This window comes from Microcaecilia unicolor, chromosome 2 (assembly GCF_901765095.1).
Source record: "Microcaecilia unicolor chromosome 2, aMicUni1.1, whole genome shotgun sequence".
NCBI classification, from domain to species: Eukaryota; Metazoa; Chordata; class Amphibia; order Gymnophiona; family Siphonopidae; genus Microcaecilia; species Microcaecilia unicolor.
Window position 1 is genome coordinate 376,620,064 of NC_044032.1, and position 16,237 is coordinate 376,636,300.

A 16,237-nucleotide genomic window follows, 5' to 3' on the forward strand; every position below is an offset into this window, starting at 1 on the left:
CCTGAACCCTTACGCCAAGCCCCCTCCCTGCCCGTCTTCAAGTCTTTGCTTAAAGCCCACCTCTTCAATGCTGCGTTCGGCACCTAACCCTTACCGTTCAGTGAATCCAGACTGCCCCAATTTGACTGCCCCTATCGGACCGACCGTTCACTTGTCTATTAGATTGTAAGCTCTTTGAGCAGGGACTGTCTTTCTTTGTTAAATTGTACAGCGCTGCGTAACCCTAGTAGCGCTCTAGAAATGTTAAGTAGTAGTAGTAGTACACGGGATGTCATGGGTAAATGACAGGGGAGTATCGTTAATAGCTTTGCTTGCAGTACTCATACACTATTGATATTTTATTGCACCTGTACTGCTATATGACAGACATTATACATTTCCTTTTTTCCTTGTGTTTATTTCAATGTTATTTCATGTAGTATACTTTTCTTCCATGGACTATAAACTGCATGTGTTACCCAAAGACTTCATAAGCATGAGTGTCTACAGGTCCTGTGGCACGGACATTACAACTCACTCAAAGAAGTGTATTGTATACCACACTCAACTTTTGTCACAGCATCATATATTCCATTGTTTCATCATTGATTGCCATTTTAGGCATAATGCCCAGCATGTAAGGGCTACATTCAACACACAGCCATACACTGCCTGTAGATGAGCTATGGACATTGAAGGAGTGGCTTAGGATTCTTCAGGGCAGGTTTGGGAACCACTGCTTTAGATAGTTGGCAATATTGAAATACTATCCTTATGGCTATACAGATAAATTTAGGCCAGCAAAAAGGCTGTCTTAAATTAAAAAAAACATACATTAGTTGTATAAATAGCCTGAATATCACTGCTATCCACAGAGCTAGGAGTAGTCACCATTCTCCATATACTGTATTTTTAGTGCCATTCTCTAGCTGGAAAGTAGCACTGACGATATGGAATAGATTTAAACACCTTGGCCATTATTTTAAAAATGCTGACATTAGCATTTAATATTGACCTGATTGTGGATACAGTTTGACATGATCAGACTTGTTCAGAAATATAAAGCCTATTGGGCTCATTTTCGAAAGAGAAAGACGTCCATCTTTCGACATAAATCGGAAGATGAACGTCCTTCTCCCAGGGACGTCCAAATCGGTATAATGTAAACCCGATTTAGGACGTCTCCAACTGCACTCCGTCGCAAGGACAGCCAAAGTTCAAGGGGGTGTATAGGAGGCATAGCGAAGGCGGGACTTGGCCGTGCCTAACACTTGGACGTCCTTGACCCATAATCGACATAAACAAGGACGTCCCTGACGAACACTTGGCCATTTTCACCCGGACCTGTTTTTCTTACAACCTAGGCACAAAAAGGTGCCCGAAATGACAAGATGGCCACCGGAGAGAATTGGGGATGACCTCCCATTACTCCCCCAGTGGTCACTGACCCCCCCTCCCACCCTTAAAAAACATCTTTAAAAATATGTCATACCAGCCTCTATAGAAGTAAACTAAAGATAATATTAGGGAACTGGTTTCAAATTAATACTATGCATATATATATAGAAACACAGTCAAAAACATGTAAGCCTACATATAATTTTACTGGAGGAAAACGCCTCTAGAAGCACAACACCATTTCAATTTTAAGGTGAGGACTAGGGCTTCATCATCATCGGCAGTTAAAAACCTCCTTTTTTAAAAAAAAGTTTTTAAATATTTTTAATTTTTAAATTTATTCGAGCTGTCATACATTTCTCAAGAGAATTTTTACTTAACTTTGGTAAACGCTCAGCCCGCTTCATTCACGGTCCATCTTGTTTCGAAAATATGGGTTTCCCTGCCCCTGGATTTTGCTGTTTTGCAAGGACGTCATGAACGCCCCTTTTGAAAATGCCCCTCTTTGTGTGTGTCTCTTTGGTCTAAGGATATATTTTTTATTTATTTTAGATTTTGCTCACACCTTTTTCAGTGGGTAGCTCAAGATGAGTTGCATTCAGGAGGGCTCACAATCTAAGTTTGTACCTGAGGCAATGGAGGGTTAAGTGACTTGCCCAAGATCACAAGGAGCAGCAGTGGAATTTGAACCGACCAGTTCTGGATTGCAAGACCGGTGCTCTAACCACTAGGCCACTCCTCCACTAAAGTTAAAATCAATTCAAACTTCAAAAAATAAACCATTTCTTCCTGTTTCAGTAATGAATACAGTAGAAGTCAACAAGGCTCTTCGGTTAGGTTTATAACACTATAAAAAGAAAATGTCTTCTTGGATTAAATAACATTTATTTTCATTTAATTTCTCTTGCAATGGAAATATTACATTCATAATTATGTAGTTACAATAGCACTTGAACACTTTGGTGGCAATTCCATAAGTTGGCAGCAAGATTTAGGTGTTCCAGTGCTGTGTGCTTAGAGCCAATTCTATGATGGCATCTTGGCACCAAGGTTCCATTATAGAAGAGTAGCATAAGTAGACACTGGCATGTCAATGGCAGTTTTAACTGTTGATGCCTAATTATGGCCTGATGTGTGTGTAACTTATAGTAGTATTCTATAAGTTATATGCATATCTCTGAGACCTACCCGTGATCCGCCTATGTTTGCGCCCCTCATCCCACTTACACGCTAAGGGCCGGATTCTATATATGGCACCTAAAAGATCAGCGTCAGAAATGATCCATGCTAAGTGATTTTCTATAAAGGTTGCCTTTATAGAATACTATCTTAGTACGTGAGTAATGCCTAAGTTTTGGTGCTCCTAAAAACTGGAGTAACTCTTGTTCCTGAAGTTAGGTGTGGATAGGCCTAATTCTGTAAAACTGCTCCTATTAGAAATGCCCCGACCCACCTATGCCCCTCTCATGGCTACTCCCTTTTTAGGTGAGATCAGCTAGGTGCACCCAGTTGGTGTCAATTAAGTGCTTGTTGACACTAATAATTGCACCATTTGACCAATAATTGACACAATTAACCAATTAGGTTGGCACAGATCTCTAATCCACACACAATGTCCAACACAGATTTTTTTTTTACGCCATATATAGAATTTGGGGGTAAGAGATTTTGGCACTTATGTTATAGAATAAAATGTAGCACTTATGCATGTTATTGTCAATTAGTGGCACCAATCACACATGTATGCACCATTATTCTATCACTTACTTGCACCATTAGTACCTATCTTTAGGTGCCAATTTATAGAATTGCCCTTCACATCAACTGTATGGAAGGTAACATTTTCATAGACTCAATGATTTTATAGAATAAATGGAATAAAAGCTGATTTGCTTTGCATATAGGTATTGCATTTCTTCAGGTAGAGTTTGTGTTTCTTTTTGGCCCAAAGTGACATCTGGATGGTCATTAGGAGGGTAAATATTCCAACTGAAAGAAAATATATATATACTTTAATGACACTTTCAGCTTCTCATCTACTTAAGCAAGAAATTGCAAATTACATTTTAACTCAGGCAAATCAAAACCTATGGTATCTGCGAGCAATGAGGAACTCACAGTCTTAGACCATGCCTTTCTATTGATGGAATTCAATTATCACTTGTACCTTCAGTCTAGATTCTAGGGGCCCTGTTTACCAAGGCGCATTAGCATTTCTAACGTGCCTACAATTAGCGCGCGTGCTAACTATGTAGGCACCTATAAGTTCTCACGTGGAGGGGCATTTTTGAACGGAGATGCCCATCTCAAAGGGCGGCCATCTCCAAGGACGGCGCCGCGAAGGGGCGGGGCCAACCGTATTTTCGAAAAAGATGACCGGGTTTGAGATGGCCGGCCTCAGTTTTTGCCCATAATGGAAACCGAGGCCAGCAATCTCAAACCCGGCCAAATCCAAGGCATTTGGTCATGGGAGGGGCCAGCATTTAAAGTGCACTGGTCCCCCTCACATGCCAGGACACCAACCGGGCACCCTAGGGGGCTCTCCTAAAAATTAAAAAATAACAATGAAAATTGCTCCCAGGTGCATAGCTCCCTTACGTTGGGTGCTGAACCCCCCCAAAACCTCCTCCCCAAAACCCACTACCCACAACTGTACACGACTACCATAGCCCTAAGGGGTGAAGGGGGCACCTACATGTGGGTACAGTGGGTTTTGGGTGGGTTTTGGAGGGCTCACATTTACCACCACAAGTGTAACAGGTGGGGTTGGGAGGTGGGCCTGGGTCCGCCTGGCTGAAGTGCACTGCACCCACTAAATCTGCTCCAGGGACCTGCATACTGCTGTCGTGGAGCTGGGCATGAAATTTTTAAGGTGGGGGGACTGGTGACCACTGGGGGAGTAAGGGGAGGTCATCCCCTATTTCCTCCGGTGGTTATCTGGTCAGTTCAGGCACCTTTTCATGGCTTGGTCGCAAGAAAAAATGGACCAAATAAAGTCGGCCAAGTGCTCATCAGGGATGCCCTTCTTTTTTCCATTATTGGCTGAGGACGCCCATCTCCTAATCACGCCCCAGTCCCGCCTGCGCTACTGTGCCAACACACCCCTGTGAACTTTGGTCGTCCCCGCGACGGGAAGCAGTTGAGGACGCCCAAAATCTGCTTTCGATTATGCTGATTTGGGCGACCCTGAGAGAAGGATGCCCATCTCCCGATTTGGGTCAGAAGATGGGCGCCCTTCTCTTTCGAAAATAAGCCTGATATGGGTCTTTTTACTAACTTGTGTTAAGTGCTAACATATATCTAATGCAACAAAAAATTGATTACCTTGAGATGGGTTAGAGCATCACATGGTAGTTTTGGTATGACTACACACTAACAGTGTGCTAAAAAGATTTTCGTAACTTTTTTGGACGGGGCATGTCAGGGGTAGAGAGGGGCATTCCTGCGCTAACCTGTTAGCACATCTACATTCCCACGTGCTAATTGGTTAGCTCATGGATAAGGCAGGAGCCCTTATTGTCTACCAAACAGTAGTAATCCTGAAGTAATACTGGCAACATTAGCATATGGCCTTTAATGCATAAAATTAAAAAAAAACATTTTTACAGATGTAGTAAAAATGTCTTTGTGAATGGGAAAGACCCGCATTAGAGTGTGCTAAGGTCACTTTTGACACAGCTTACTAAAAGAACCCATTAGTTTGGTTCATCAGGAGGGGCATAATTGAACGCAAACGCCTATCTCCATGGGCGTTTATCTCCGAGAATGGGTCCGTGAAGGGGCGGGCCAAGCCGTATTTTCGAAAAAATGGACGTTTTTGAACTGGGCATTTGTTTTTTTAGTGATAATGGAAACTAAAAACGCCCAGCTCAAAAACGTCCTAATCCGAGCCATTTGGTCGTGGGAGGGGCCAGGATTCGTAGTACACTGGCCCCCCTGATATGCCAGGACACCAACTGGGCACCCTAGGTCAGTGCAGTGGACTTCAGAAAAAGCTCCCACATGTATAGCTCCCTTACCACGCGTGCTGAGCTCCCAACACCCCTCCCCCAAAACCCACTACCCACAAATGTACAACATTACCATAGCTCTTAGGGGTGAAGAGGGCACCTACATGTGGGTACAGTGGGTTTTGGAGGCCTTCCATTTACCAGCACAAGTGTTACAGGTGAGGGGGGATGGGCCTGGGTCCGCCTGCCTGAAGTGCACTGCGGTACCCACTAAAAGTGCTCCAGGCCTCTAGGACTTGTTGCTGCTGTATAACCTTGGCACAGCAGTTGACACCTGAAGACCAATCTCTCCGAAAATGTCCTTTATTGGAATAACCGCGTTTACTCACAGTTAACTGCAGATCAGAGGTTGTGCCCCACTAGCAACGAGTCTCCCTGGTACTGAGATTAGCAGTAGGTCAGAGCTGGCAGAATGCTGTACAATGCCCTCTTTCAGCCACATTCAAGGTAAGAACTAAGTTCTGTAGCGTGGCTAACACATGAAAGGGATCTAAAACTGGCTTACAAAAATGGCCACTACCTCATGGACTGCAACAGGAAACACAACAGGGCACACTCTGACCCAGTAGGCAGGGGGAAAAGCACCATGGGAGAAGAGCCTACCAACTACCAACATCGTGAGACTGTAACACAAGCTAATGAAATCACAGAGCCCAATACCCTACACCCACCACAATGCAATGCTGATGTGACCCTGTACTGCACCCGAGAGCCACATCTGACCCAGGGAAAGGCTGTGACAGGATCGAACACATTCTGCTGTCATGGAGGTGGGTACGGCATTTGAGGCTGGCATACAGACTGGAAAAAAAGTTTTTAAAGTGGGGTTTTTTTGGTGGGAGGGGTTAGTGACCACTGGGGGAGTCCAGGGAGGTCATCCCCGATTCCCTCCAGTGGTCATCTGGTCAGTTGGGGCACTTTTTTGGGACCTGTTCATGAAAAAAAAGGGTCCAAAAAAAGTGACCCAAAATCGCGGTAAAAACGCCTTTTTTTTCGATTATCAGCTAAAGACGCCCATCTCTCCTCGGCCGATAACCACACCCCAGTTCCGCCTTTACCACGCCTCTGACACGCCCCCATCAACTTTACCCGTTTCCGTGACGGATTGCAGTTGGAAACGCCCAAAATCGGATTTCGATTATACCGATTTGGGTGCCCACGGGAGAAAGACGCCCATCTCCGGATTTCGGTCACAATATAGGCGTTTTTCTCTTTCGATTATAAGCAGGAAGGCCTATTACACTAATCAACCATGGCTCCTAGCCCACTTTTTGACACCATATATTCCTATGAAGAATGTGTACTCAAAAACCCACTAGCACTATTTTATTTTAGAATTATTAGAATGGATATATTTTGGCATACCATTTTTATTGAAGTTGGACCTACATTTTGGAAAGTGATGTCATTTTACACTGCTGCTAAAGGTAGTGCAACCAGCTGTTAATTTTAGGGGACAATTACTTTTTCTCATGTATTTTTAGTGCCGCTGCCTCTCGGGATAGTAGCACTGAAGATATGGAATAAATTTAAACACCTTGACCAGTGTTTAAAAAATGCTGACACAGCAACATGTAATATCAAACTGGTTGTGGATACAGTTTGACATGATTAGTCTTGTTCAGGAATACATGGTCTTATATATATGTGTGTGCCTCTCTTTGGGCTAAGGATATATTTGCAGATAAAATCAATTAAAATTTGGGTGTTGAATAACTTTGTTCCTTAAATACAGTATATGAATTTAAAAACTATGTTATGTGCTTACTTAGGTTCCCTTTGTCTAATATTACATTTTGGTTCAAGATCAGAAACCATTCAGTGTGATGCATTGTAATGGGGGGTCTGCTTCCTCCTCTTGGGTGGCACGCAAGCCTGCGGGGCTCCCAGGGTTCCAGGACAGAATACTGTTGATACTGGGACTCAGGGCCAAAGTATTTTATTAGCAAGGCAATTTCATACCAAAAATCATAATATATTCCTCAAAACATAAGGTACAGTCCTCATAAGATAATCTTCAAAAGAAAACAGTACAGTCCAGGTCCCAAAACCCCTCCTTCAGAAGGGTTCAGTAACAGTCCAGCATACTTCCAATAGGGCACAGTGGTTCAGAAAAACTCTTCATTGACAGTCTTTGCACATCAAATCAATACCACGAATCACCTGCTTTTTTACACAGCACAGAGAGAACCCTGTCAGGAGCATGGTTGGCAGTTTCTCCCACCTCTCAGCACCACGCCCGGTGTGGCCTCCCCCACTGCCTTCGTGTGCTGGGCAGGGCAACCTTTGAATTCTCCCATTCCATGGTAGCTGGCTCCTCTCCCTTGGGCAGCTCCAGTGGCAGGCTACTTCTTTCCTCCACACACTCCATGGAATCTCTCTTTTCCTTCGTCCCTCCTTTTCCCTGGTGACTGAGAGCCTCCAAGAAATCTGCTCTCCCCTTCTCACAGCTGGGGGGAATTATATACTGATGGTGAAAGCCAAGGAAACTGAGCTTCATCCTTCCCTCGCCCTCTAGTGGGAAAGGGAGTAACAGGCTCACCCTGCCTCGAGCCATTGCTCCCCCTGCTGGGACTGGGGATCCATTCCATCTTTTTAGGACTACTCTCCTCACTCATCCTTGCAAGGACTTCTTGGACCCGTAGTTCTGAGCTCAACTGCTTCACTGGGGAGTCTCTGGGGCTCGCCTTGTCACAGCATGCAATAATAAGGGAAAATCAAGGAGGGGGGAGGCTTTTTCATATCACTGTGCTTTCCTTTATGGAATACTAAGATAACTGCTTAAATACGTGCATACGATATATGCTTCAGCATTTACACCAGCCATGGAACTGGCATGTTAACACCTAACTACCAGAGATACACGTGTAACTTGTAGTATTCTCCAAGTTTCATGTATAATGTGAGTCCTGCCCAGGCTCCACCCCTATGTATGCCCCCAGGTCACAAGTATCTGGCAGAAACCCAATTAATAGCAACATTCCAGGTAGAACCCCAAAGAATAGAAAGATTCCAGAATCCTAAAGAGTAACAAGATTCCGGAATCCCAAAGAGTAGCAACATTCCATCCCAGGGCAAGCAGTAAGATACATGATAACTCTCTGAATAAAGTTAGGCTAACAAAAGGGCTCTCCTAATTTTGGGTAGTTATTGGGGAACCAGTATAAATATCAGCTGACACCTAGTTAACTTCTGGAAGTCAGGCAAGACCTGGATATTCAGTGCCTGTGCCCATATTAGGTCTGGCATAGAATATCCAGGTCAACTTCAGCCCATGGTGAATAGCACTTTAAAATCACTGACAACCGCCAGTTGAATATCAGGCCCTATCTGCCTACTCATGTAGGTCTTGATAGTCAAAAAATTAAACGCTGAGCTCCTAAATTTATGCTTCTAAGCTAGGTTTCTAAATGTGTGGCCTATTTTCAGTAAAAACATAGGAGCCTAAGGTGCTGATTTCAAAGCACATAGATGAACAAATGCTCATTTTTCAATTGAATTCCATTACACCTCATGGATTGAACTTAAATATCGGTTAGAGTCTGCATGTACTTTGATATCTAATAAATTTGCCTTGCAATCTACCTCTGGACTATATTTCTATTTGGTCGTCCATAGTCCCTTCCCTACTTCCTTTTTTTTTTTTTGCGGATATGTTTCTCGTAGGGTAGTAGCCTTTCTGTTGTTGTTTGGTATAAATTTAGGCTGCCATTCATTTACAGTTTATTCTTATTTGATATACTATTTCCCAACCACAGCAACCAAAGCGGATTAGAATAAAAACATAATAGCATAATAGCATATACAATAACTCTTTAAAGCACAATCAATGAAGACCAATCATCCACCCCTTTTAACCATTCACACAGTCATAAAAACAGTACAATTGTAAAAAGCCCAGGAAAATAGACAAAAAAGTTTCTAAGAAGAAGCGCAGGAAGGGCAAGTTTTACCCTGAAACCTTAAAGGACTACAAATCCCAGCTTCCCCGAGGTAGATTACTCGCCCTTCACCAGGGGAATGGACCTTCCATTTCTTCTGAGAGCTAGGAAGACTACAGCTCCCACCGTTCCCGAGATAGAACACCAGACCCTACCAAGGAAGATAGCAGGGACTACGATTCCCAGGCTCCTAGAGGGGAGAGAGATGACTGGTTCAAGAGGGCTAATCAGGGGATTGGAAGCAGCTGGGGGAGGAGCAGCGGGAGGAACCCATGGACTGGCAGCCCTTGGAGTTCAGGGGATTTCCCAGGGAGAGGAAGCTGCTGGGCTACAGCCTATGGATGTCTCTTACCTGGCTAAGGTAAAAGGGGTGAGGTTGAAAGGTTTTATAGCGTCCCTACTCTCTCAGCTTGGTGAAGGGGTGGAGGAAAGACTCCCGGGCAAAGGCCCTTAGAATGTGCAGTGCTGGAGTCAGCTCCAGGCTCATGACAAGTGCTGTTTCCTGAAGGGGAAAAGAATACCAGATAAAATGTTCAAAACCTGACCCATGCGGGAGGATACCAGGTGTTTAAAAGCTGGTGTAAGAAAGGGAGGGGGTCTCTTCAGCCTCTACACATTCAAGGATGTGAAGAAGCAAAGGTTTTGAGCGGAAAGCAGTGGAACTGTTGAGTATAAATATATGAACTTTAATCAATTTGAACTGCACTCTGGGGAAGGGTGGATGAATGGACTTTGAGTGACTGACCCATAAGTGTTTGGACTTTAACCTCAGCATGGCCTGTGCTCTGGGGGGAGAGAGTGGAGGAAGCCAAGGTTTGAACTGAAAGCTGTGGGACTGTTGTATATAAATATATGGGGCTTCAATCTCAATCTGAACTACATTCTGGGGAAGGCGAAGGAAAGGAACTTTGGGCCGATGAGCCGTGTTTCAGTTTACTAGTGACTTTGAAAAAAGGGGGGAACATGAACAAGAAAGGCATTATTGAGCTATCCCTTTTGGTTTAGAAATGCCCTAGGTGGAGGCCTATATGAACTGTGAGAGTCAACGCTCAGGGCTTTCAAAGGCACCACCAGTGAATAGGGGTCAGCTATTTGAGTTTATTGATGGACTTTTGTTCAAGTTAATAAAGGAAAGTACACAAAGACATACGGAGCAGAGTCATCTCTCCAGGGATTCAGAGCTCCCTGGCATCTCATCTATCCTTGGGGAAGAGGCGTGGTGACAACAGTACTTATCTTAACTCATGACCCTACCAACCAGACTAATCTTAAGGAAATGAGACCACAAAGGCCTCCTGAAAAAAAAAAGCGCTTTAAGCAGTCTCTTGAATCTAACCAATGATTGCACTTCCCAAATCTCTTGTGGCAAAGCATTCCACAAGTTGGGTGCCAAACAATAAAATATACCCCTTTGTGAGCTTTTCCCGGCTGGCAATTGTAACAAAATCCAGTCCCAGAATGCAGCATTCGACCTGGCACATGCTGCACCAACAGATCCCACAACATATATGGAATTCCTGGGTAATATTTGTTATGACTTAAAACTAACACTTTTTAAACCACATCCTCTAATATATTGGCAACCGATGATGAGCTATATGTAACAGAATTACATGCTCATACCGCCGTACACCCCCTTCCAGGCGAATCACCATATTTTGCATCATTTGCAACTAACACAGTTCCACCCGTGGAAGATCAAAGTTATGAGCCTAGTTCTTAAAATCAGTGCCAGGCTCCTAATTTTTCCCCACCCCAAATTCACAACTCCTAAATTTAGAAGTTTAGGGAAACTTTTGAGTATAAATTTAGGTACACACTCGGGGATCCTTTTACTAAACTGCGGTAAAAAGTGGCCTGCAGCGTGTAGGTGCATGTTTTGGCCGCGTGCCAGGCCAGGTTTTACCATGCCTGCAAAAAAAGGGCTTTTTTTAATGGGACGGGAAAAGAGCAAGTGGTAAAACTGAAACCAGCGAGCGCCTAAAACTGGCCTGGGCCCTTAAAGTCCCCCATTGATCTAGCAGTAAGGGCTCACATGCTACATGCGCGGTGACCCAATTGCCGATTACCGCTGGAAGTGGCGTGCATGTGATGAAATAAATAAATCATCCAGGCATTATGGGTCCACACCAAATCTGAAATTACTGCCAGGGGACACGGTAGCCTGACGGTGGTCTCATTTGGGTGCATGTTGCACGCGCGTAGAGCCTAACGCGCCTTTGTAAAAGGGCTCCTCAGCCCTAGTATATTTTAGAGAGCAATTTAAGGACCCTGTTTACTAAGCTGTGCTGTAGGTATACTAACGTTTTAGCACATGTTAAAAATTAGCGCACACTAACGATAGAGATACCCATAGCAATATAATTGGTGTCTCTATCATTAGCGCGTGCTAGTAAACAGGACCCTAAATGTTTAACTTTCAAAGTTAGCAGTTCCATCCCCTCTATCATTCTGCTGATTGCCAGGTGATGGGATTTGCTGATTGGTCTAAAAATATCTACATGTCTCATTCATTCACTTGACTGTGCTTTGAGAAAGACTGTGCAACTTAAACCCCATGATATAAGTGAAGGTGTTATCATTGTCATTTTAATATTGTTTCCCACATTGGAATTTAAATAGAATTTAATTATTAGGAATTTAGAGAAGGTGAACAGTGGTATAAAAGTCCACCTCTGCCTTAATTTGCACTAATGTCATTACATGAGATTACTTTGGGCACTTCTTTCACCCTAGTTCTGATATTTCTGACATTTCGAAAGTAGTGTTGCATCTCCAAAATGTGATAATGAGTCTCATGGATATTGTAAGGGGCTTGAAAATATACAGGCTCAAAACATTTCTAAATCACAAATGAGGTTGAGTTGAGCTCTTAAGGTTTTAAGAAGATAGGACATTGTATGAAAAGTAGTGAATATACTTATGTAAATTGGTTAGAATTATATAAATTATTGTTACTGTAGGTGAATCTCAAATTATATATACTTGTTTTGCATTTATATAATTCTGTCTTTTATAGTCACTGAATATTAAATTTAGAAGGCAGCAATTATGTGATTAGTATGGCATTTACTAGTTTTTAACATATTTTTTACAAGTGGGTTAAATTATTGTATTTAATTGTGAGATTTAATTCTTTCATTTTCAAATTCTTAAATCCTAACTGATTACCATCCAGCAGTCAATAGTTGAATGCCATTGACAAACAAGAACGGTGTAAAATCTAGAGATTGAATCAAACTAGCTTGACATTATATTTCCATACCAGGAACATTGGGCTAGGCCACAGCACAATATTCCCAACTGATCCTGCTCATGCTGGCTCTGGGTTCAAAATGGCAGCCATGACTTCTAGCAGCAGCACTATACGCTCCATATATGGCAGCTTGACCCTTAGCAGTAGTACCATGAGACTACTGTTAGAGATCATGGTTGCCATTTTGAGCCCAGAATCAGCATGGGCAGGACTGACTGGTAGTTTAGCAGCCCCCTCCTTCCGACTTAAGAAAATAAATCCTTGGAAGTCTAGTAGTCCCCTCTGACACCACCATCATTCAATGCACTACTGGGGTCAGTCTACCAAATAAGGCAATCCTTTAGAATGACCCTTAGCGTGGCATCCCAATGCATCACCAGGGGCTGCCTACCAAATAAAGCAATTTTTTATTAACTTACTTGAAAGACTGATCCTTAGTGGTTTGTTGCAGTGCAAAGCTAGGGGTCAGGAGCCACCATTTTGAATTATGGTGCTGCTGGAGGCAGGAACGAGTGGCCTTTGCTTTTACCTGAGGAGGGTGACGAGGGTCTGGGAGGGGAAAGAGTACACTAGACTATCAAAGATTTTTTAGTCAATACAGGGTATTGGGTCAAAGGGAGGGAGGGGGCCACTAGACTACCAAACTGGGGGGAGCGGATGCTAAATTATCAGAGTGATTTGTTTTGTTTTTTAATTAATAAGGAAAGGAGTTGTGTCAAGTGGTCACTAGACTACCAGAGATTTTGTTTTTTATGTTGGCGTTTGGGTGGAGGAATGTGAATTGTTAGACTAACATGGCTTTTTCTGTGGTGTTGGTGGGAGGTGCAAACCTGGCGGCCTGTTTTGGCAGTGCTCCTCTTCCTTTCAGTGCATGAGCCAATTAGCACTCAAACTAACAGGAAGTGGAACAATTTCACAATGAGCTGTGGATTATTGCTGTAGGGTGAACTGCTTTTTCAGATAGCATACACTTGTTAACACACCAGGAATTTGTATGCTCATTGATTACAGCATTGTTGTGGTATATTGTTGAGTTAATTTTTTGTGGTATATTTTTGAGTTAATTTCATGATAGAATCCAAGTGCTCAGCCATTGGCATGTGGTATTTACACATATAAAACTTGTGAAAAACACTAGTATATAAAACTTTTTCAAACTTGTATATTAAACAAGGAGAAAAATCCATCAGAAACCTATCAGATCATAGATCCTAGGTTTACAACGGAAATGGATTTTGCCATTGATGAGTTTCTATCATAGGGATTTAATAAAAAACTCCTTGCATTTTTATTTTACATTTTTTATGCAATTTCATTCAGTGAGCACTGGACTTGAATTCAAAAAGTGCAGACATAAAGTAAGCTTGAAATTCAAAAGTGCAAACATTCAATTGAAAAGTGTCGAATCTACAGAAAGCAACACTCAATTTATGTCCGACAGGACCACCGTTTCACCCGTGTGTGGCTTCTTCAGGAACATACGTTGCTAGTTTGGCTTTTCTGCATTTTCAGTTTTTTGTGCTACAGACAAAATGGCGGTCAGCTGAAAATGCAGAAAAGCCAAACTAGCAACAAGTAAAAATGCAAGGAGTTTTTTATTAAATCCCTATGATAGAAACTCATCAACGGCAAAATCCATTTCCGTTGTAAACCTAGGATCTATGATCTGATAGGTTCTGAGAGATTTTTCTCCTTGTATAATACAAAAGTTTGAGAAAGCTTTATATACTACTGTTTTTCACAAGTTTTGTTTAGATTTACCTTCATACTACACTAGTTTTACTGAACTTATTATTTAGTATTTACACATTTACAAAGTTTTAAATGTACCCTCTTCTTGGTGCAGTCATCCACAGACTTTCAGCATATACAGTGGGAATATGGAAATAATGTAGGAGAAAAATCTATGTTAAAAGAAACTATTTGCATCTTTTATTCAAGCTTACCTGGGATTGTTTGTGTCATAACTGTAAAACTAATCCATGCACCAACCTGTAAAAAAAAAAAATGGAGAAAATGTAGGCATCCAATATTATTAATAAAAAAATGTATGGATCTGCTATTCAAAAGGATTTAATGGGCAGGAGAGGCTCCTCTTGGTGAAATCACACTCAGCCAGACATCTGACAATATTCAGTGGTACTTAACTGGATAGAACTGGCACAATTTGGGTAGTGTCAGAGCAGTCCAAGGACAGAGTGGGGATGGATCTGGACGATATTTGGGCATTTGCAATATTCAGCATATGTAACCAGGCAGATCAGACTGCACAAAAGCAGTCCTATTTTTGCCTGGTTAGCTGGATACACGCACTGGATATCTGATGGCACCCGTATAACTTCCAGGTTTGCCAAAAACCTAGGTGCTCAATGCTGGTGTCAGGGTATGGCTTTTGGCATTAAGTATATGGGAATCATTCAGCCTGTAGACATTAGCAGCTATAAAACTGATGACCTCCACGAGCTGAATATTGGACCCTATGATATTTAGGCAGCCTGCCCAGTGTCTAAAGCTTTATTTATATATTCAGTGGCACTCTCTGTTTAGCCAGCTCGAACAGAACTCATATGTTTAAAGTTAGACATGCTACTTAACAGGCCTAAGGGCTCTGTTTACAAAGGCGTGCTAGCGTTTTTAGCACACGCTAAATGTGTAGATGCCCACATTAGGGCATCTAGAAGGTAAATGCGCGCTAATTTTTTTCTAAGAAAATTTGTTGCTACTAACTGAAAGGCTTTCCATGCTATCTTTTCCTTGCCATGCAGTGTGTGATCAAATGCATCATCTTGAAGAAAGTGGATAATTTGAAAACCCACAAAGGTCATTTAGGGCACTTTTTTGTGGCTTATTCATTAATAAAGCCAACACCTACAGAAGGTGATCTCTTCACAGGAGAAACGAAAGCCAAAACACACAAACAGTGGATCCAAAAGAGTCCTCTTTCAAGTGGTGTTTTTGTAAACAAGGTCTTTATTTCAAATCAATAAAAGCAACCCAACATGAATCGTGTTTCGGCCGTAAAGGCTTGTGTCAGGGGTCTATTGATTTCCAATACAGAAAATAATCTTGCAGATCAAATTGACAAACAGTTAACTTCCTGCTAACTGAGATAGTCACATACAGAGTGCTACTGCACAACCTTCTCTGTCCAACCGGGTATGCCAAAGTGGATGACGCAGGCCTTTACGGCCGAAACACGATTCGTGTCGGGTTGCTTTTATTGATTTGAAATAAAGACCTTGTTTAAGAAAACACCACTTGTGAGAAGACTCTTTTGGATCCACTGTTTGTGTGTTTTGTTATTCATTAATAAAACAGGTCTAGACCAAAACATCCAATCTATAACCCTGGATGTTTTTGTTTTGTTCCATTATGGCAGAAAAAACATCTAAATGTTAGGAACACCCAGATCCCTTCCTTAACACACTCTTGACATGTCCCCTTATGACTTGAACACACTTCTTATGGACTTCATAGCAAAAACATAAAAAAAAATTGGTTTTGAAAATACCAATTTGGACTTCTTTTGTGAGAAATGCATGCAAATGCAGATTTATGCCATTTTTTTGGATGTTTTTGTCTTTTCAAAATGAGCCCCTTAGTAACATATATAACTTTGTAAGTCTATGTGCTTTAATAATGAGCACCTGTAT

General features: G+C 42.2%; 1 protein-coding gene across 2 annotated transcripts in view; it reads right to left on the reverse strand.

Annotated features, from left to right (window-relative positions):
- Nucleotides 1–2,280: 2,280 nt before the first annotated feature.
- The window catches only part of TECRL (trans-2,3-enoyl-CoA reductase like), a 229,729-nt gene continuing 215,772 nt past the window's right edge, over nt 2,281–16,237 (reverse strand). For both annotated transcript variants that reach the window (XM_030192476.1, XM_030192475.1), the window contains exons 11-12: nt 14,531–14,576; nt 2,281–3,366 (exon numbers count right to left, since the gene is read on the reverse strand). In XM_030192476.1, coding sequence (XP_030048336.1) covers nt 3,239–3,366; nt 14,531–14,576 — 174 coding nt within the window. In that variant the 3' untranslated portion in view covers nt 2,281–3,238. The remainder of the gene's footprint in view (nt 3,367–14,530; nt 14,577–16,237) is intronic.